The 23,136-nt window shown below is 38.4% G+C and overlaps 1 protein-coding gene across 1 annotated transcript in view; it reads right to left on the bottom strand.

Annotated features, from left to right (window-relative positions):
* The window catches only part of LOC136845061 (uncharacterized), a 98,360-nt gene extending 76,231 nt beyond the window's left edge, over positions 1–22,129 (bottom strand). The window contains exons 1-5 of the mRNA XM_067114868.1: positions 21,641–22,129; positions 16,756–16,844; positions 15,473–16,108; positions 15,099–15,338; positions 14,296–14,379 (exon numbers count right to left, since the gene is read on the bottom strand). Of these exons, the coding sequence (XP_066970969.1) occupies positions 14,296–14,379; positions 15,099–15,338; positions 15,473–16,108; positions 16,756–16,836 (1,041 nt within the window). The 5' untranslated portion in view covers positions 16,837–16,844; positions 21,641–22,129. The remainder of the gene's footprint in view (positions 1–14,295; positions 14,380–15,098; positions 15,339–15,472; positions 16,109–16,755; positions 16,845–21,640) is intronic.
* Between the last annotated feature and the right edge of the window lie 1,007 nt (positions 22,130–23,136).

The raw sequence follows: 23,136 nt of genomic DNA, 5'->3' as shown, positions 1-23,136 counted from the left end.
GATCAGCATAATTATTGCCAATTTTTGGTTATCGCACCGTCGGGAATCGAACCCCTGCCAATAACCAGGGACTGCCTGTAGCTAACCTACCAACCCACAACAACCACAGTAGTGAAAATTACAAACAAACCAGATGATCTAACATTATAAAATGACTCTTCCATCAGACTATTTCTACACATTAAAATGTTTAACATTATTATATCTAAATTCAAAGACGATGTTCTAGGGAACGTTCAGACCTCAAAAAAGAATTGTATACAGCTATACCAGTAACTAACACACAAAGCAAACTAGCTCCAGTAACAATTTGTTACCAAAGTACAAAACATATTCAGGGTGAGTGAGTCTGACTCAAAACACTAGACACTAAGTAAACCAACTCCCTAAAAACAAAGACAAAACATGAGGACACGGCAATAAAAAAACCACCAACAGAACCTTCCAAGTCTATCTACCGGCAGCCATTGGCGTTCTACATCCACCTGTTTCTTGTAAATTCAGTCAATTCATTTCCACACTACAATAAAATATCACAAGATCAAAAAATTGTCAAAAATTTACAATTAACTTACAGCTTAGCTGGCTCTTTAGCAAGTTAAAAACATAACAGTGATGTACTAGTAGCGTTTGTGGCAAAATCAGCATCCAATTATACTCTGGTAACTCGAGCATTTGGGGAGAGTTATTGTATCAATAGATTTTTAGCAAATATAACTGTATAATTAGTACATCACTGTTAATGGCAGTAAAAATATCAATAAATATAACACTAACTACAGTACATGCTTGCTTCCAGATGTATGACTAAAACGTACTAGCCTTGCTTAAACAATAACAATAAATTATAAGAACTTGTAACCTTCATACTTAGGGGGTAAGTTTTGATTGAAGTATACAGTAATTGAAAATGCAGTCCTCTGAATTCAATACCAAATACTAACAGAGTACAGTGCGTCACCAACTCACGGCGCTTTTTCAGTGCTGTTAACGGCGTTTTACAGTGCAGTAACTTGATGTCGCATCAAGTTATGGCACCATAAGCGCTGTTAACGGCACTAACGGCAAGAGTAGGCATCAAGTTAATGGCACCGTAACTTGATGCAATATCAAGTTACAGTGCTGTAAGCGCTATTAAAGCACCAGTAACGGCAAAACACCTACTTACGACAGAAATCAACTTATAGCGCAGCGCTGGAACGGATCCCCCACCATAAGTCAAGGACCTACTAGATAGGTTTTGAGAGGAATATGGCAGCCACTCACCTTACACTTTGTGCGTATGACAGATACTGCATTAGTAAGTCAGCAACATTCAGGCGACCGTTTCACTTACAAGTGAAGGAAAAACGCCAATATCCTGATAAAATCAGAAGGTAGAACTAATAATTTCCTGGACAGAGCTGGAGAGGTGGAGGTTAGGTCTGGTACCTTTCAGAATTATGACCATTTTGTAAAAATGTAATGGATAAACCAGATCTATTTCAACAATACTGCTCCCTTGTTTTTGGATTACCTAAAGCTGACCTCTCAATAAAGTAGTCTATCAAAACTGGGTCATGAACAGCTTACCTTAGTTGTATACGAAATACTGAAATTGCAACAACTGTATTCGTTTGTAATGGAAGATAAATTGGGGAGAGAGAGAGAAAAAAAAAAAAAAGAAAAAAAGAGAGAGAGAGAGAAGAAAAAAAGAAAAAAGAGAGAAAGAGAGAACAGACTCCCAATTCAATGATGCATAACTATATTCTTCTATAAATATGAATATAAATTAATTCTGGTTTGTTAACCTTTTACTCAGATTTTTCGTTATGAGATGTACCTCAATAAGCCCCTCTACGTATAATGGATTTAACATTTCATTATGAGCCAGGAAACTCGGTAATCCAACAATGTTCCATAAGGGATATAACTCAGAAAGAAAATCTAAACTACAAAACTGCCAATTTTACCATGGGCAGTTGCATTTACAAAAATTAGTTTCCAAAAAAATCCATTACCTGCCATACAAAAATTTCCCCCAACTCCATGCAACAATCATTCAACTATATAGTGAGAACCTTCATCCATATTAAATGAAAACTAATTACTTAGTTAAAATCTACACTTTACTAGAGCAGCCACTAACCTAACCTAGCATTCATTCCAACAGCTACATCGACCACGAGTCCCATGTTTAAGGAAAAAACCAGTCGAGTCCCATGTTCAACGAAAAAAGTCCAGTCCCATGTTCAGCGAAAACACCAACTTTCATATATATTTTTTCTCAACATCCTACACTCTCCAATATAGCCATTCCTTTACAACAGAAAAGGAGACATAAGAAAAAAATTTAGTGTTCCTGACAAAAAGAGAAAGAGAGGAATCCATAGTTAAAAAAAGAATTTGTACAAAAATGCAACCATTCAATGATTCAAGATAGCTATGCATGCTCAGCCTAACCTTGAAAGGTACGAACTTATGTTAATGCAATGTTCAGTACAATATTGTAGGTTGTATCTTACTATTTAAACAAAATAAATCCTAAAACACAGTTTTAGGCTATCGTTACATTCGAATGATGCCTGTTTTTGTTTAGGGTAAGGACCTGGTCCCTAATCATGTTGAAAAGTGAGCAACAGATTCTGACTCATTTTCTCCTAACATATTGTGAGATGAACTCAGCCTCCGTAACAGCAATGTTATTTGTTCAGTTTTTAAAATCATGTCTTGATTTCACCCAACAGAGGGCACTTGCTTGGTGCTCGGACATAAATATTTATTGAGGTACAAGAATCTTAAAAATGCAATGCACAACAGATGCAGTTCCATTTAAATTCCAAGATCAATCTCTCAGAGCACATAACATTTTATGTGGAAGAAAAAGACATCAGAAAGATTCAAATTTACTTCCGTATCCAAGGGAAACATGCTAATATTCTCCTCATTCAACTAATCCTGGTGATAATGGAAGACTTGCATGCACTCCCTACACAACCCTGTGGGAGTGATAAAATGGGGCTGTGTCAACAGATACTTGGCTTAGCCATAATGTCAAACAAATGCAAAGGAGCAATTTTGAAGACCAGCAAATTTTTGACAGCCAGAGGTAATGATTTACAGCAGGTGGAAGACCAGTTTTAATTTCAACATGACAGGAAGACCAAGTAGGGTACCTTTTTCTATTATTTAAGGGCAGTCTACATACAGATAAAGCTACTGCTTTATCAAGGCACCTAATCAGCTCTTTTATTTTCAATCAAAAATTATTATTCAACCTGTTCAATCACCTACTGGCTTCACTTCCATAAAGCAAAAATCCCCATCTCACCACACTCAACTTATTCAAGATTTATAAACCTTTCCCTAGGCATGTATTGCTCTGCTTACTGGTACTACCAAGGTTTCATTCACTTATAATTGGCATCTCTCATGGGTAATTTCATCCTCAATTGAGAGTGACATCTCTCGTGGGTGAAAGTTTTTGAGGAAGCAGACCAACATTTCCAAGTCCCCACCAGCAAAACAGCTCACAATCCATGCTTGAACTAAAAAGCACAACAGGAAGAAGTAGCCAACATTAATAAGCACAATCTTTGACTTGACCTGCAGTTATATCAAAACAGCAGAATATGCATTCAATACCACTTGTCTTGGGTAATAGATTTTTTTTTAATCTGCTACTTCCCATGTATATAAATCTTAGTCTTCACTTTCTCTATCTTTTACAATACTTTACTTGTCCTTACTTGGCACAGTAAATGTCGTTCCTCCCTTGGTGTGACTGTGAACAGAATTTATGGAATTCCCAAATGCCTAATATAGTTTACCTCTTAGTAAGCACTCAAGTACAGGCCATGTTGATGAAAGACATGTGAGATCTTATAATCTTTCGCTGTTGATATTGATAACTTATGGAAGCCCAGAAGAGCCAAGAACTTTGCTTTAATGGGAACAGTTGTATTGACCTGATCAAGCCTCCCTCACCAAATGGTGTACTTAGCCCACTTTCCTTGGTACACGTGTAGTGGGCATCAGATCCTCATTACTCCTTGATAATGGGTAGCCAGGAACATTCTCCAGTAATAACAAGACGTGAAAAGGTAGTCCACAGCTGGCAATGTACTGTCTAACCTCAAGATTAAACCACAGATGAAAAAACTTGTTCAGGCAGTTAGGTTGATTCCCCACAACCAGAATACCAGTTTCATATATCATAATCATAAAGCTGGTGGCATTTGTATAAAAAGCACCATTTTTCTCTCTCTTCATGCACTAAACAGGTACGTACTGTATTTAATGAATTTCAGGTAGGATTTTTTCCAAAATAAGGGGTTACAACAGTAGGTAACCTCACCAAAGTTTTCAGTTTCTTCGCACTCTTAGTAGCACGTCGCACAACATTAAGAGCTTTATGCTTCATTTATGGTTTATGCTTTAGAGTTATGGTTCAACTTAGATTTTATGTTGTATAACACTAAATGATATAAAAATCATCAAACCCCCTCATCAATATGTGAGAAATAATGTGTGAGGCTGAACGACGACATAACTGACACATCTCATCAAGGCATGTACAGTAGATCTCATTCTTTGGTATACTGTAACTTTAATCATTTCAAATTTTATCAAAATTTTGTTAAGCACACACACTAGTGGATAAACAAATAGTTAATACATTCATGATTTTCTGTATCCTTTAAAATTCCAACCTTGCATGGCTTGTCGCAGCTTCCGTGTGTATAAACTTAGTTTTAAAACTGTTATAATAAATAAGTACTGCAATGTGATTTATAACAGCAACTGACAGAAAACCTTAAAATGTACTACTGTATATGATAATGTAGAGTATGTTTTAGGCAAAGCACTTGTGACTTAATACATGACATTTACCTTTGTTTAAATTTGTCTTGTCTGTTGATTAAGATACCTGCAGTTTGTGAGGATGACTTTTCTTCATTTTGTGCAAATGACTTTTTCAATCTTATATTTATCATAATTAATCTTAATGCTACAAGTAAAAGTATTCAAAATATTCATGCCCTACAAAACTTCAGACGTCTTCAAAATTTCCAGCTTACACGAATTTACTAGAAGTTTTTACAGACAGCCACATAACCAACGACAGAACGAACCATGAATAACGTCCACGAAAATGAATTTGCTGAATTTACCACATTCAAGGGACAACTGCTTCAGCAGAGGCATGTTCTCAAAGTGGTCTGAGAAACGTGAAACTGGCTTTAAGGACACGGTGGTGGGAATCGCCATGAATTTCACTCAAAGGAAAAATCGGGAACTTGCTAACCATGACCCATGCATTCCTGAAACCAAAATACTCGTACGCTGCACTTCACAAATTATATTTAAAATTATTGCAAACTGCAACTGAGAAACATTTCAGTGATACAACAATCAAGTTTATCCAAATTCCCCTCCAACTCAACGACTCAAGATGATCACTTACGGCTCTGCCACCGCAGTGATAAAAACAATTCCTTCTTGTCTGCCATGTTGCCATCCCCCTCCCACCCACACATACACATACGTTCAGATTCCCCGCTTCTCTTTATTTTTCAGAGGTGTTTATTATTTTACATGCAACTGATCATAAATCAACCTTGTTCACTAGCTAGAATAAAATTCATAAACTGTAGCTATTGCTTGACTCTTTGGCAACCCCCCCCTTATATTTTCTGTTATTGTGAGCGCCAAGCCTCAGTGAACAGCAAAAAACCGTTACGCAAAAGTTTTTTCCAAATAGCTCTAGCATTGTTAATTTTTATCCTAGAGAGTTCATTTTGGTCTTGTTTTTATGGCAAATGATTGAACTTTATCATTAAATCATCAATATCTTCCCAGGTTTAAAATTATAAAAAAAATAAAGTCAGAGTAGCTGAAACTGAAAATTTGTATAATGTCTTACTTTACCTATCTTAGCACAAAAAACTATTAGTGATGGAAAATCTGAAATACTTTTCATTGTATAACTGATAAAACTTTTTCAATTTCATATATTTTGGACAAAAATACATGAGAAAATACTGATAAACAAAAATATTTTCTCACACTGCTGTGCGACTTACCCCTAGACTACGCAAAGAAAAGTTTTTAAATTGCTGCAGCATCATTAAATTTTATCCTGAAGAGCTCATTTTGGTCTCGCTTTTTGGCCAAAGAATTGAACTTAATCTTTAAATCATCAAAAGCTATCTAACACACACACACACACACAAAAAAATGTTGTGCTGCTAAAAATTAAAATTTGTATACCATGTCTTTATATTTATGTGCCAGGATTTTAAAATTTTTATCATACAGCTAATAAAATTTCCTTTTCAATTATATTTTATATATTTTTGACAAAAAATATGAGAAAATATTTGATAGATTTCTGGATGTGACACACACCACAGATATTCTTCAACCACAACCCCATTTCATGATGAAATATGCATTCGATCTTTTTTTGCAATTTCAACCAGGATTGATCTCTGTTTCTCATTCAATTACACATCTGGCACTGTCATGGGTTTGGGAGTGACAGCCTCTTCCCGGTCTAGACAAGCAGTGTTGGATTAACAGTTAGAGGATGCGGATGTCAATATATTTGCTCTTGGCCTTTCTAATTTTCGTATGCTATTTTTTGTGCTCCGGCGTGTTTAATGTTTTTGGAAATTAGTCGTGAAGACCGAGATTGTGACATTAGGCACCTCAAAAGTACAGTGTTAATGTGGTGCCACAGTGCTAAGGAAACCAGCTAAGAAACTGCACTGCAAGGTGAAAGAAGGCTCTGGAAGACCAAGAAGACTGATGAAAAGACAGACAACCTTATTCAAATGATTATGAAACATCCAAAATGGCAGCAAGTTTTTGAAGGCAGAATACTGCATCTTACTTGGATATGTTTCAGAACTGTACAACACAGTTTGCAGAAAGACCTTGGTCTCCCTCTCTCACTACTGCAAAGAAATCATTCACAATACTGGCAAGAAGGTATGAAGGTCCAGAGGTTCAAACCACTTTGCATCAAAGTATACAGTCAAAACTGTAACTCATCCTGCTTAATGTGATGGTATGGGGATGTTTCAGTGGATATGGAGGTAGTGGCAGTTTTTTCCTTCCATAGAATACAACTATGAATGGAGTGAAGTATGCTTAAGTTTTAGAAAATGAACTGGTTCCTTATGAGGCGCTACTAGGTATGCAAATCTTATGCAAGATGGAGCCCCTTGCCACCGATCACAAGATGCTAATGAAGCATTTAAGAAACATGATATTCAAAAGATAGAATAGGCTGGCAATTCGCCAGACCCAAATCCTATAGATAATTGCTGGGCTTAAACGAAACGACTCAATGCCAGGGAAGGAGAGAAAATGTGCCCAAGTTGAAGGATGCTACCCAGAGGTTTTGGTTTGCAAAATTTGATGATCAACATTTCAAAGACTTGGCTCATTCTATGCCAAAAAGAATAAGAGAAGTACTTAAAAATGATGGGAAAGTGTCAAAATATTGAATAGAAAGTAAGTGCAATAACTTTTCTCATTTCCTTATTTTAATAACAATATTTTGATTTCAATCAAGTGGGTGTTCAAAAATTTTTTGTGGTGGTGTGTGTGTATTTATCTATCCAAAGACAGACACATATCAACACACAAACACACACACACAAAAAAGTACGAATGTCCCTTACTTTTTATCCTTTCGTATCTACGAATAAAATTACTTACCTTCTGTCTTGATCCTTCAGGTTTATCTTTTCCTACCCCTCCAGTTGAAGGATCTAATATTTTGATGAAGTGAAGTTGAAGGAGGAGGAATGCAGGCAGCTGTCACTGAAAATGCCTGGCCCTCAGGCCAAGCCTGGACCTGGAGGGTGGAGTGCACCAGTACTTTTGCTGGGTATGGTACCTCCTAAAGCAGTCTCGGCGGACACAGAGGGCTATCTTGCAGAGGGAGCACTGGAAGGTGGTGTCTCGCCTTATGCCATTCTTAAAGCATACTCGACACCTCTTCTGCTTCTGACCTTTCCCAACCTTCTCTTCTTTGTGATCCCCAGGCCTCAACCGATCAGGAGGATCATGAAGGGTCCTCTGGGAAGTGGTAAGTCTAGGGTCGTCCTCAGCTTCTTCTCTAGCCAAAGGAGGAGCATGTGCCCATTCATCCACGGGCAGAGAAGGTGCATGGGGTGGAATCTTCATGCCTGAATCAGGCCACTGGTCCCCATCGTAGTACATAAGGGCAGTGGCACTGTGTCCCTGAAACTGACGAAGGGTGAGCCTCTTCCTACCTCTTTGTACTTGAAGTGGAGGGCAAAAGCATTCAGAAGTGCAAGTTGAAGGAAGCAGTACATTGGGGTAAGCTTTAAAACTTTTTATTTTCTGACTAGCATCTTGACGCTATTTTTTTTAACCAGAACACCATGTTTCACCATCACAGATACTGCTTGGAGCACCATCATCAAGATGCCTCACACCTTTGCCATTGGGCACGGCCCAAATGACACCTTTTGGCATCTTGAATAAACTAAAACCAAATTAGATACTTCACATATCTATGTTAAAAGTTTTCAGCAAAAACACCTTCAAAAAACAAAATTATGACGTGAGGAAAGTGACAATACATGCCTGGCAAAGTATGTCATGGCAGTACGTCAGAAACTATTTTGAATTTTTTTTTTTTTTTTTTTTTTTATTTTCCCCAGACCTACTCTACGTCCAGTGGCGCATTAATTCCCAGATGTATAATACATCCTATGATACTCAAAGAGTTAAAAAGAAGTACTAATTGAGAAATACATCCATTACATTTGTGGGAGGAAATTTTAAGAACCTCCAGCTTCCTATAAAATCCAAGACTGTAGAACCTAGATCTAGGTAGGAGCCGTTTCATGTACATATTAACGGATCTATATATTTGTTGATCAAATTATCAATGAGTTTACAAAGTGGTATGCATTCACACCCACAGCTCAGAGTTAACATGCCAGGCACAAGGGCTGGATCTGAAAGATATTCCAGTAAGGATGCTACCTTCCAAATATGAAAGCCATATCTCACTTCATCTAAACCCATTAGAATTTTTAAACCTTCATAACCTATAAAGTGAGTTTTTCTATGAATATTTTTGACTCTGACCCCAGGTCAACCTGACTGAAAATAGAGGACTGAATATGACAGTTCTTCCAGTAATCAAGCTACCCTCTAAATTCAAATCCAGCCTGATAACCTTCAAAGGCTACTGGAACTAAAAATTTTTACTGGCATTCAACTGATATGGCAACAATGATGTCAGTGGTATCCAGCAATTCTCCTGACATCTGTCCCAGCATGCTAACAAGGTCTTAAACAAAGAGGCAGTACTACAGTTTACCACTAAATACTGGAAGCTGAGATGAGTCTTAACTTTTCTGTTGCAAGTATAAAATTTGGAAATCCAACACTAATAACTGCATGATACACAGTTAATGTAAAATTGCCAATTTTCACTACATTGTACTTTACAGATTTATATGAGTTGCAATGTGCAAGTCAAGTGATTATATTAAAAGGAATTACCCAGAACCCAAAGAGAATTTTCCAAGTGATTACAACAAGGAGCAAGGAAAATTCAAAACTAGCATCAGTATCAAGTAATAGCAAGGTAATGACGACCCAAGGAGTATCAGGCAGCAAACAGCAAAAGACAAGATAAGATTCACAATATCCTTCAATCCGTCACAAGGAAGTTCTTTCGCACCCTCCAGGGATGGCTCACCTCCATCCCTCATTCTGAGTCAAAAAGCTATTTATTTCCCATCCCAAGGTTTTAACAATTATATGAGTTAACCAATCCAAAGAATAAGGTATTCTTAAAATAAAAATTCCCCTCAGCATACTATTAAACTATCAACAAATACATATATGCTTTCAGTACCATAGCACTGTCCTCCAAAACTCAACTGTATAAAAAAATAAATACTGGGGTCAAGAATAGTGTTTATAATGCTACAAACAACTGCCTTGGCACCAAATTATCTAACCCAAGCAATCAACTATCAAGACAAAAGAGTAACTATGAATGGCAAATCAATTTTTCTTTACACACTATGACTATCAGTAATTTCTGCTCCAGAGGTTATTTGACTTTCATCCCCAAAGCTTGGCTGAGAGTTCAACGCAAAATGGACATTTAGAAGCAAGCAAAAAAGAAAACAAATAATTTTCCCATTAAAAAAAAAAAAACTATTGCAAACTGTTCTTACTAGTCTAATTATAACAACCGATCAATTCATGTTTCTGAATTAAAAGCCTTGTTCAGATCACAATTTCAGCCGCACATCATCGGAAATGCACAGCCACCATTGCTCACATACAGACTTAAAGTAAGAAACCTCCAAGGAAAAGAAAAATGGGATCCAGGCATGCACTTAGATCTGAATATCTGCTATCCAACGACCAAGAACAGCAGCCTTTGTAACCAATCACAGTTTTCAGTACTTTAGTACCAAATCTAAAGTGCCAAATTAACGCATTCACCTACAGTAGAAACTAACTGGGTACTAACCCTACCAGCATGGAGACATTTTATAGAAGACTATGAACATGTTTAGGGATTAATAATTCAACTCTTACTGTACCAAAACTTACTTTCCCAATGAGGTCATAAAAAATAAATATATTTTATTAAAAACCTAAACACATATGGAAGCAAGCCTAAAAGAGAGATCATGTGGAAATGACCCTGTCTTAACATAGCTACGATTCAGCAGGAAAAGGGATTTTTCAAAGTTCAGTTCGGTTACACCCAGCGCACCACGGTTTAAAAACTTTTGTTCTGAACATGAATTGTGGCATACAAAAAGTTTAGACACTTGCAATAAATCTCAATTACTAGGGGGTTGTAGTTATAAAAAGTTATGAGAGCAACCCATTCCATTAAAAAATTCCAATTGTCATGACTGTGCTTCCAAGAAAAATTTAAACTATCAGGGTAGTATAATCATTTTTGCCACCCAGGTAGCACTTCACTATTTTATAATGTGACTTTAAATTTTACAATGTCAATTTCATTATTCTGCATGACAGTATACTGTATGTACCAAATGTCACATCAACAGCTATAATGTAAAATTTTTTTTTTTTTTCACACAAACCCATTATCCATACAAGCCTTATTTCAGTGATGCAAAACCCAGTCCCACCTGACTCATACTGGAAAGTAAAAAAAACTCCCAGCACATGCTCCATCTTGCTTGCAGACATCTCCATTCCTCCCTCACTTTTCCATAAACACTCCTGCACTCTTACTACAGTACACGATTTTGAATGGTATAGTCATTTACTTGGATAATGTATGTGCTATATTAATCAATAGATTGGAAGGCTGCACCTCTCTTGTTCATCTATGTTTGTCAGTATATAGCATACACCTTACAGCTGATTAGGATAAAGGCCTGCCTAGGAAGAGGACGATCTGTGTGGAATTGCCAGGTCCATCCATAACCAAGTTTCATCTGACAGGAGGGTGCTAAATGGTAGTATCATTCACTGTACACCAGTTCACATGAGCACATAGCACCCAACAGAATCTTCTGTCACTATATCTGGAGTAGAGGAGACCAAGAGTCATTGGAGTTAATCTATGTTGTACGAAGGGCAATGTTCTAGTAATGACAAAGTGCTGAAGATTATATAATTTGTGCATGCACTGGTCCAGCAAGAGGAATAACTGAAAGGCTCCCAAGGTGTGATCAAACTCACTATTGTCCTTTACCGCTCCACACAGCTGGACTTACATTACATCTCATCCAATTTTAGACTTCAAAGAACAAAACCTTGTTCTACTAAGCCTGGAGATCTTGGGTTCTCCTGAATCCCTGTACCTGCCTAGATCAAACCTTCTATTTTGAGGGGAAGCATGTTGTGAGTGGCCAGAAATACTGGGGTTGAAGATGGCTGGGGATCTGCTGGATTAAGGCCTGGAGTCGCAGGAGCTGAGTAGATCACCGGTAATAAGGACTTCTTCCTACTGCTTGAAGGTGTAGGACTTAATCAATCTAGGAACCTAGACTATGGCCTGACAGGGGGTTAACAACAGCAGCCAACCAACATCGTATCTGTCTGTTTCTTGAAGAATGTATGCCCTAAAGGTCACTAAACTAAATGTGTACCTTATGGGCTACAACCCTCAAGGAATAACCATGAACACTCCTGGAAAGGTCCTGAGAACAATCATGAGCACTTGAACAGTAGCAACCCAGTGTACTAAAGGAATCAACATTATTTCTTGACATCATGATTCAGAGGATGAAAATGATTTCAGAATTCTATGGAGTAAAGGTTATATCTCTGCTTCAAAGGTCATGCCAGATGGCAGTAACAAAAATGGGAGTCAAAAACCACTAGGCCAGGAAGGGGAATGATGTCCTACCTCAGCAGAGTATCCTTTTGAGCAGAAGTACAGGTAGCATGCCCAGTAAGTACCAAGGAGCCAGAATCCTGCACTGCAGATTAACTCACTGAGGGAAGAGCCAATTAATGAACACAACAGTGACTGGATTGACATCACAGTGAAGCTGAATCAAGAAAACAAGTCTTAGAGTTAGTTCTCCGCAAGCCGGAGGAAGAGGAAACTGTTAGTGAGCAATACAGAGACAGCATGAGCTAATATTAGACCCACAGACCAGGAGTGGGCACAGATCATGGCAATAGCTACAGAAGCACAAGGCAAAAAGGCAGGTGGCTCACAGGCCGTCATGGGAGGATGCCATTCACTGCTGAGAGATCCTTACTGGCCATGGAGTGTAGAGGCAGCATTTTCCAGGGTGACATATTGCAAGACAAAATGCAGCACTAACTGAAGCACCTGGAAAATCTGTGAAGGCCTCTGCCAGGATCTTCAACAATCTCCCTTTTTATGCCCATCTCTGCAAAAGTGGTAATGAACTCACATCCGTCATGTCTTAAACATCGGCTGCAGGGAATATGTCTGGCCTTGACTCAATGGACAATGAAAATACAGCCAGACAGAAAAGACAAGTCAATAATCCAATGAAGGAATTACATGGTCTACCAAGAAGACCCTAGTATATAAATACGGTAAGGATGTATTGACACTTACTAGGGATATACAACAAGGCATGAGTCAAACAAAATATCAATTCCCTACGCTCACTGTAACACAGCATGGAAGCAAAAGCATACACTAACTTTAGTTTTAAAAAATTAGAGAAAAACCTCAACATGTAGCACACAAGGCAAAGGGGTTACTTCCAAGGCAAATTATGCTACTCTTTAAAATTTAAGTAAGAAATCAGATTCACAAAATTCATCTGACAGTATCAAACTGGCACAGGTGAAAATGCCAGTGATTATGTTGACCCTCAAGGAAAAGACATTCAAACAACCATAAAAAGGCCTTGGATGTGAGCAGCACTGCAGCTACAGTAGCTATTCTGAAAATGTGTGCTGACTCTATTCACAGCCCAGTGGAAAAGTGAGGATGGAGCAGAGATGGCATCAGTAAGGAGGACAGAGCATGAATTAGTAGTCTTGATCTTTGCTCTTAAAAAGTCCCCAGAAATAAAAATTTTCACATCACCAAAATATGGCACGTAGGATTAATGAGGTTGTGTGAAACAAATAAAACTATTATTAGTCTATCACTATCATATTTAATCCCTTTTCAACTGCTTTCTTTGACCACTGAATGTTGGATAGCATGCATGCTGTTATCACTCCCCTTGACTCATGGGTCTTAATCTAAGATCAACCCCGATAGTTTTAGATGTCCTTTAATCTTCATTAATCAGTATACATTAGTCTCTAATTTTGTCTAGTGTATTCCATTTTTATTAGCAGATTTTACCCAAAAAATACCGATGGATAAGAGGGATTGTAGATATTTTTACAAAACTATATATTTTTTATTTTTTGTCATTTAAGGGCTCCTATCTAATGGACTACATTATAACCAATGTAAACAAAATGTTTTTAAATATTTTTTTTTTTCCAAGCATTGTGGGTCAAAAATTTAATATAAAATAAAGCAGTAAAATCAACCAAGCTTTAACTATCAGCAATACTGAGCAATTCTCTCAGCCTGATCTTATCACAAAAAAGTTTTAATAATTATGGAAATGCACGGGCAGGCAAGACTGTCCTCTTATCTATCCAGCATGAGTTTTATTCAAATGGCTGGGGTTATTTTATGTACCCAGTCAATTCAATTACATCTTTTCTGTATAACCAGATGTACTGTACTAAGAACTACTTAAGACAGGGAAAACCTTTCACATGATCTCTCTTTGAGTAAACTCTAAATTGAACACTCACCATCTGAGGAGGTCGTGTCCCTTCTCCACTGTAGCCCTCCATAGGAAAGCCCTGTAGACTTCCTTCACCCTCCCAGAGGGAGTTCTGTAATATAAAACCATATATTACCATAAACAAGTGTAAACCACCAAGAACCACAGAACATTTACGTTTCCTATTATTGGTGGTACTGTGAAGCTGACAGCCAATTGATGATTTAGTTGGCTCTTATTTTTGATATGAAAAATATGAAATTTCAAATTTGATTTTACTTTCATCAAGAGTAATACTCATTCATACCAACAAGCACAAGAATATAAAACAGGTTAGTTTTGAGATGAGAGTTGCATTTCTTTATCACAATAGGGTCATCCAAGGTTTTACATTTCAAATGTGAAAAATGCATGGAGTAAAAGGAAGAAACTAGCCAGATACAAAGGAGGCAGCCAAGGGAATTAATCTTAAGTGAAAAGCAGAACAATGTAGCTCAGCCCTATACAGGAACACTGTCAAGAAGCTTAACATCTTCAGCAAACAACTTTCAACAGTTTTTGTTGTGTCCCTTTAGAAAGCTGCAGAGCTCTCTGCATTCTATTACTGAGTTAGTGTTCCTTTTTATCTTTGACATTTTAACTGTTAGCTTTTCCAGCAACCTTAGCTTCAATTTTTGCCTTTCACTCAAGAAAAATTTCTTGGGCTCTAACATTCCAATGCATTGCATCAAGCAAAATACTCCAGTAAGGGAAATGCCAATGAAAACACTGTCCCCTCCCAGTCACAACTTTTCATGTAAAATATGATCATACAAGAATACTAATACATACCCCCTGTAAACCAGAGGAACCTGGAAGTGCTTCAGCAACTAAATCTTCCATGGACTGAGATTGAGAGGTTAACATCTGAGAGTCATAACCACCACCACCACCCCCTCCCGGATCACTTCGAGAATCACCTTCTTGCAACGGATCAAAAGGAAATTGAGAGACAACATCCTCTTTTGATTCCGTAACCTCCTCTTCAATTTCTGCAGGTTCTTCTTTAACTGCAGGTTCATCTAAGATAACCTAGAAGAAAAATAATCCCTAGTTTATAATTGAACATCAATTGTACAATGCATGCACCAAAGGGGACATGGAATGCAAAGGCAATTTTTAACATTTATTTCAAGACCATTTTTGTCAGGAATCATCTCCCTTACCTCAGGTACTGACTGTTTGCTTTGACTAGATGGTTCACCACCAGGGTGCTTTGACGATTCTTGAGCTTCATTAGTTTCACTTTGGCTCTGACTACACTCCTCAGACACAGCATCTGAGGCACTTCCCACAGACGGGGAAGGAGAAATGGAAGGGGGAACTACTCGACCTACTGACGAAGGGGTGGACATAGAGGCACTCGATGAATGTCTTTGAGAATGGCTACCTTCCCTGCCTTCTCTGTGTAAATGTTGATTGTGGGAGGATAATCGCCCGTCATCGTCCCTCTTTCTTCTCTTCGCGTGAGGGCTATCACCACTACTATGATAAGTCCGTTTGCTTTCTTTAGTCGGAGATGGGGCTTCATCAGGTACAGCAAGGCCTTTAATCATTAAACACTCGGCCGCTTTTATAAGTCCCGCTAGTTCGTTTTGCAAAACATTCACTTCACCTACATACATATAATTTAAAAGGGCTTCCAGCTCTTCATGCCGGATGTCTTTTAACACTATTATTGGATGTTTGCAATTGGTCCTTTCAAACATCCTTTCAAAATAGTCACTACATGTTGATAACACCAACTTATGAACAGGATAAAACTTTCCATCACAGGCTAAAGTGACATCACAGTAAGACTCCTGAAACAAGAAAAATCCAGATTTATGTTTTTATAACAATTATTCTAGTTTTATCACATTCAGCTTAGAATGAGGACTTGTTTTGGAAGGAGAGGTGAAAGACCTTTAAAGCAACAAACATTTTTTCAGGTCCACACCAAGTTCAAATGAAAAGAAACTACTGACACCGCATAAATGATTATACACTAATAACCAGACTACTACAGCTTGTGGAGGCTGGTACTCATAGTTCAAACCAATCAATTTTTGTGCCCTGGAAATACTTGTCAGTAAGTACTTTGATGTCCCTGATCAAGGAATACAAAAATCCAATCAACTATGAAATCTGCTGTACAGCAGTTAAATTGGACCGGCAAATAAAACACTATAACTGTGTACAGTAAATATCCCAGTCAACAGCCCAAAATTAAAACAATACAAATCCTTTACACTATGATTAGTCCAGGATAAGAAAAATTGATACAATGGTCTAGCACCACAGGTTGCAACCTCAACAGTTCATCACCTGCAATGTTACTTCACCTGTTTACTAACACATTTAAAACCTATCCAGACTTCTAAATAGTGCAATCAAATCTGACAGTCTTAAAAACCAATGATTTGGTTGTAGACTATAACAATGCAACTACAAATAAGAAAATTCTTACCTTACTCCTGACAGTGGAGAGGACATGGAAAAAGGTACTTCGGTGGTTGTTCCACTTCAACGACAACAAACCACTCGCCATTGTGATATCTGCAACAATAAGAAATTATAAACATAAAATACACCAAACCAGGTTGCACTTTTTTATACATTTGTCAAACTGGTTATCAATTGAAAAGCCTGAAGTCATTTATCATTCTTATTAGCTACCTATTCAAGATGGTGGATCCAATGAGTACAATATTAGGTATTTGTATTTTGTAGAAAATTCTTCAGTCTACTCTATCTATTTGAAAGCATTCAATATATCTGCTACTGAAATATTAACACTGGGACAAACTATTTTTTTTTTTATACTGATGATACAGTAAACCCGCAGTATTCACGTTCTCACGATTCGCGGACTCGCATTCGCGGGTTTCTCTGCGGAACATATCTACCCATTATTCACGGAAAATTCGCCCATCTGCAGTATTTTTCACTGAGAAATATTCACTAATTACTGTATTTTCATATAATTTTCATGAATAAATGCACTTTTTGTGATAAAACTATTAAAATACTCAGGTATAAGCATTTTTACAGGGTTTTTCTTGTGTTTAAACTATCAAAATGGGCAGTTCTAAGCATTTTTTGGGGGGTTTTAAGTATTCGCGGATTTTAGCTGTTCATGGGGGGGGGTAAGCATCCCCGCAAATACCCGGGGTTCACTGTAATCTTACATAAAATCAACCATGCTTGTAAACATGTACTGTACGGTATAATTAAAGAACTGCAAAAGAACATGCAGCATTAACTAGACCATATTTCTCTAAGATAAGAAATTTATTGTCAAAATATATCTTTCCTTAGAAATTTTTTCTACATTCCTGTCAATTACAGTTCTCTATTCCTCCATGTTTGAGTGGACACACAGACTAGCCTACCCTTACAACCTAACTGTAACTGTTATATGCCTATAAAGTAAATTTTTTTTTTTTTACAAATTGCACTTTCAAAATGTCTACCGATAGAAGAAATATAAAAGTGACTCCTCGTTTTTATCTAACCGAGATGATGCGATTCCTCATCTTCATTTAAGACAGACAACAATCTATACATTTTATTATTTATAAAGCATCTACTGTATACTTGCAAAGAACACAACACTAATTGTACCTATCAATATACTGTAGTATTGGTGACCAAGCGTGTCTTCAACCAAAGACCACACAAGCGAAGCCGAGCGTTCTTTGAATTTAGACTCAAACCCACCTTTATTATTAGATGATAATGACTCATGTCGTCTTTCCTATATTTGCATAGGTACTAATATGCACACAGAATAAAATAGCAGGACAGCCTATCCAATGTATGACTCCATGCCTTTCAGCTGGGATTTACAAGTCACTAAAAAATATATTTAATACCACTACCTGAAAGAGGCTGACCTTATCTACAAAAATAGGTCTTGAGCTCTTTCTAGAAGCCCAGACTGAGTAGGCCTACTGAAAACACTGACAACAAAGAGGAACTTCCATCACCTCTTGACAGTAACTCACTCCTACTCAGTGCTCTATTACACGCACACTCTCAACTAAAACTGCATCCAGGGCGACGATTATCAGTGTGAATAATTAGTGTTGCCATTAAGAATATGAAGCTAGTTTTTACCAATAATCAAGTTCAAGTTTTCACACTTTAATTGGACTTAAACTAAATCACTTCACACTACTTCTTATAGCACTCAAGGCAGGGGAAGTTGAGGTGTGTCCAGTGAGTGAACAGTGTTACCAGATCATGATGGGGACGAGAAATGAGCACTGATGTCAGAAGTACATAAACCATGGACAATGCTACCAGACCTAGCTTAGCCCCCTTATTCTCTACTCAGAGTTAGTTGGTTATTCCCACAATCCAAAGCAATACAAATTTCTTGTCATGGTGCACAGCCAGATTAAAAAGAAAATTAAGAAAAAACACTGGCCTTAAAATTGCTACACATTACCAGAAAACGGAATTGAGAAAAAGGGAATGGTACAAGGAATGGTCACTTAGAAAAGGGGAAAGCCATTTAACAATTTTACATGAACTGTAAGCTGGGTACGAATTGGACTTTACACACTACACGAGAATAGACCCCAATTCATTATACATTCTTTTCGAGGCCCAACCATTTATATGCAAGTGGGACACGTTTATGATGCATGGTACATGTTACTTTTGAAACGTTGTGCCTGCCTTGCTTATTTTCAAGTCGTTCTGTTACTTCTTACACATTCTTTGTGAATTTTTAGTTGTTTACAAGGCAAGCGCTGTATTTCTTTCTACTACAAATTTTCTTTTTTAAAGCACTGAGCCTAATATAGAATAGAGTTACCAGATATTTTTGCCCTCTGCACAGTGCTCCACTATGACAGACTTCAGTCACATTCTGGGTAACTTACAACAAATGTTCATTGGAAATGAAGAAATTTGGAACATTTCTACTTGACTTTCATGTGTAAACATAGGAATCTTGGAAGGATTTAATTGAAGTTTAGACGGAAAACTTTCCATCTTGTTTCTCAGCCTGAAAAGTGAATAGCTGATAATCACAAATGTACTGGAGGCGCTTAGCTCTGCCTTGATTTTTTTTACTAGTAAAATTTGAGGCCCTAACATGTGTTTCTTTTAAAAAAAAAAAAAAAAAAAAAAAAAGTCACTAATGTTCCATTTTTCAGGAAAAAAAAAAACAATAAAAAATAAAATAAAATAAAATAAATAAATAAACTATTCAGTTTTATACAGTTAATTGGGGCAAAGGTAAAACGATGGGACAAGTTCCACAGCATTCGGGTCGTTTCGGCCGTAAGCACGTTTAGGTGCAAAATGGGCGCCGTGTTCAGTACCAGCCCCTTGGGGATGTACGTAAAACATGAAATAATAACGGTAAATACCATAAACATAACGTCTCACATTGTTTTGGATGTTACGGCCTAAAGTGACTTACGGCCGAAACGACCAGGACCGGTTCCACACACACAAACAAACCTAACCTTTCCTAGAATGCCTTGCCCTGACCTAAACAGAACTTACCTGCCTAACCTCACTTTGGGCACCGTGCTACCCCTGGACACCCCCCCAGGTAACAGGTGCCACCCCTGGACACCCCCCAAGTAGCACATGCCACCTCTGGACATCCCCCCCCCCCAAGTAACACTAAACATCAGACAATGGACTCGGCTTCTGTTCGGAGGTTGTCCAGCGGTTCTGCAAACTACCCTAGTTAATTTCCTAATTAGTTAACACGAGCCCTTTGTCAATCAGCATATCTTCAACATACTAGACACAAAACCATTAGCCTCTTGTTAAAAAAAATAAATATTTGCATACTGATTTTTAGATCAGTATGCAAATGCTCAACCACAAACCCAAGGAATTATTACTGTACTGTACCGTATTTGTACTGTTTAAAACTGGGTACTGACCCTAACGGCGATGAGTTCAGGTCGTTTCGGCTGTAAGCACATTTACGTGCAAAATGAACGCCGTGTTTAGTACCAGCCCCTTGGGGATGTACGTAAAACATAAAATAATAACGGTAAATGCCATAAACATAATGGTAAATACCAAAAACATAACGTTTTACATAGTTTTGGATGTTACGGCCCAAGTGACTTACGGCCGAAACGACCAGGACCGATGGCGATTGGTGAACCTCTGTTACTTTTTGCCCACTGACATACACAGAATCAAAAAGATTGAAGGTAACGGTTTGAAATACAAAATTTAGGCCGAAGGCCAAGCGCTGGGACCTATGATGTCATTCAGCGCTGAAAGGGAAGTCGAACGTAGAAAGGTCTGAAAGGTGTCACAGGAGGAAGTAGAAAGGTCTGAAAGGTGTAACAATTGTCAGGCCAGGAGAGGGTTGACGAAAGTAAGACGGAAGAAAGAGATTACAGAATAGAATGGAATGAAATACACAGTTTAGGCCAAAGGCCAAGCATTGGGACCTAAAAGGTCATTCGGCGCTGGAAAGGAAACTGAGAGTAGGTAGGTCTGAAGGGCGTAACAGGAGGAAAACTTTTGCAGCTGCACTTTGAAATATCTGTTACGAGAAGGTGGACAGCGAGATGAAAGATAATAAGAATGGAGGTACAGTAAAAAGAAATTAAAGGGGTTGCAGCTGACGGCCGAGAGGACGCCGCAAAGAACTTTAGCAGTGCCTACAGTGCACCAGGCGAGGTGACCAGACAGCACTACCTAACCCCTACAGGAGAAAGAGAATATGAACAGAGATTCAGTAAATGGACTGAATGGGGTTGCAGCTGGGGGGAGGGGGAAAATGGACGCTGCGGAGAACCCTACCTGATGCTTACAGTGCGCCAACGAGGTTACCCAGTGGGGATTCACATGGAATTGGTCCCAAGGCGAAAATGGTCTTCGGCCTAATAATGGCGAGTTGAGCCCTAATGACTTCGAAATGGATATGCCTTAAGTGTGGGGGGGAATGCGGGGTAAGGGAGGGGGGGATTAAGGGTGGTATTTCAAGCCTAGGGTAACAGGCCTGGATTAAAGGTAAATCTTGGCCGGATTAATTTAAGATTAAGGATATAAATTAGTATAGATGCCTACCGACTTCCGACGTGGCTAACCGTATATTAAAAATTCAAATTTTTAAAAACTAAACAAAATATAAACTAAATTTCCATAAAACTCAACAAATCCCCATATATAAACCTAAATAACCACCCATCAATCCGGATAGATGTAATACCTTATCCGTTATTCATTTCGGCAATTAGATCTAACGCTGCCGCCCATTCGGTCTTCCTCGGATTTATTCCCGCGGCCGAATAAACCGAACGGATCTCTCAAACCACCCCAAAAAAAATACCGCGGGGGTAACCAGCGACCTAAATCACCTGTAATCGAACAGTTCCTTCAAGCGGTAGTCATCGGGACCTCCTCTTCAGTCTCAACGGCGCGACGACACGGAGGGAAGAAGCCAACATGGCGGCGCTGCTCTCGTCCTCTCGCCTCATCCCTGAAGAAGAAGATGGAGGACTCTCCCGCGCTAACGACCGTCATTACGCGACTCCATTGCACAACGCGGCGCTCGTCAAATCCTCAGCGACGTTCTCCTCAACACTGGCCTCCAAATATTCATTTGCGGGCGGAATATCGCAGGCGATGTCGGTCGCGTCTTCTCCACCGGTCAAGCGACGATGTTGTTGGTTTCCCACTTTCTGCGGCGGGGGGGGGGGAAAGTGTTGCCAGATCGGCGGGAACTCTAACTCTCTCTCTCTCTCTCTCGCGTTCCAGACCGCCTTTTTGCTGGAATTGCGGGAATGAGCGAGGATGGTTCTCTCGTTAACTGGAATTGCGATGAGGAAGGGGTTTCGGTGTTAACTGGGAATTGGTTTGGTTAATCGTTTGCCCGATTTGAGGAAAGGAAGATGGTAGATGTTTCGCTATCAACTGGAACTGGGAAAGCTTTTTTTTTCCTCATTCCTTTTTCGAAAAATTTACATGTCGTTTGCTGGAATTACGGTACTGAAGATGCTTCTCTGTTAATTGGGATTGCGAGGAGAAAGATGTTTTGCTATTAACTGGAACTGGGAGTTTTTTCTAATCCATTTTTCGGAAAATTGATCGCTCGTTTGGTAGAATTGCGGAAAGGAAGATGTTTCGCTATCAACTGGAACTGGGATGTTTTTCTTTTGTTTTTTTCGTCCCTTTTTCGGATAATTGGTAAATCGTTTGCTGGAATTGCGGAAAGGAAGATGTTTCGCTATTAACTGGGAGGGGGTTGAGCTTTGTTTTTCTCGTCTCTTTCTCGAACGATTGATAAATCGTGAGTTGCAAATTCGCAGCACTCATCTGTGAGTGAATGAAATATCAAGCAGCATATTTTTTTTTCTTTACCGTAACTAGGTCTAACATCTTAAATTGTGTCACATCGTATGTACCAAATTATACGGAGTGTAAATACTCCAGTGTTAACATCTTGATATACAATTAAGTGAGGATTAACAGCAAATGTCATTTAATCAATGAATTACGGCTTCGTGGCTTCATCGAAAGGATATCTTATGAGAATGTCCTTTAAGGCTTGATAATATTTCTGTTTTTTACCAAGCAGCCATTTACACATTTACAGCAGTCATACTCATAACACTGTTCCTCCAGTAAATAAAAGTTACATCGGAGGTTGCAATTCAAGCATTATTCATGCTTTCTCGTAGGTTTTAACACTTAAAATTCACTTGGTCTACTGTCATTGAACGGTGGACCATCATCTTGTGTTGAAACCTACTTTTATACTTTTCTTCGTGATTAATCTGGATGATCCCCTCTTAATATAAGCCATACTGGCTGTAGCTGTTAGAGAAGGTTAAATGTTACTCCTATTAAGGTT

The sequence above is a fragment of the Macrobrachium rosenbergii genome, chromosome 13, assembly GCF_040412425.1.
Source record: "Macrobrachium rosenbergii isolate ZJJX-2024 chromosome 13, ASM4041242v1, whole genome shotgun sequence".
Classification (NCBI taxonomy): domain Eukaryota; kingdom Metazoa; phylum Arthropoda; class Malacostraca; order Decapoda; family Palaemonidae; genus Macrobrachium; species Macrobrachium rosenbergii.
The sequence above is the reverse complement of the archived record's forward strand: the minus strand, read 5'-3'. Positions and strand labels throughout refer to the sequence as shown.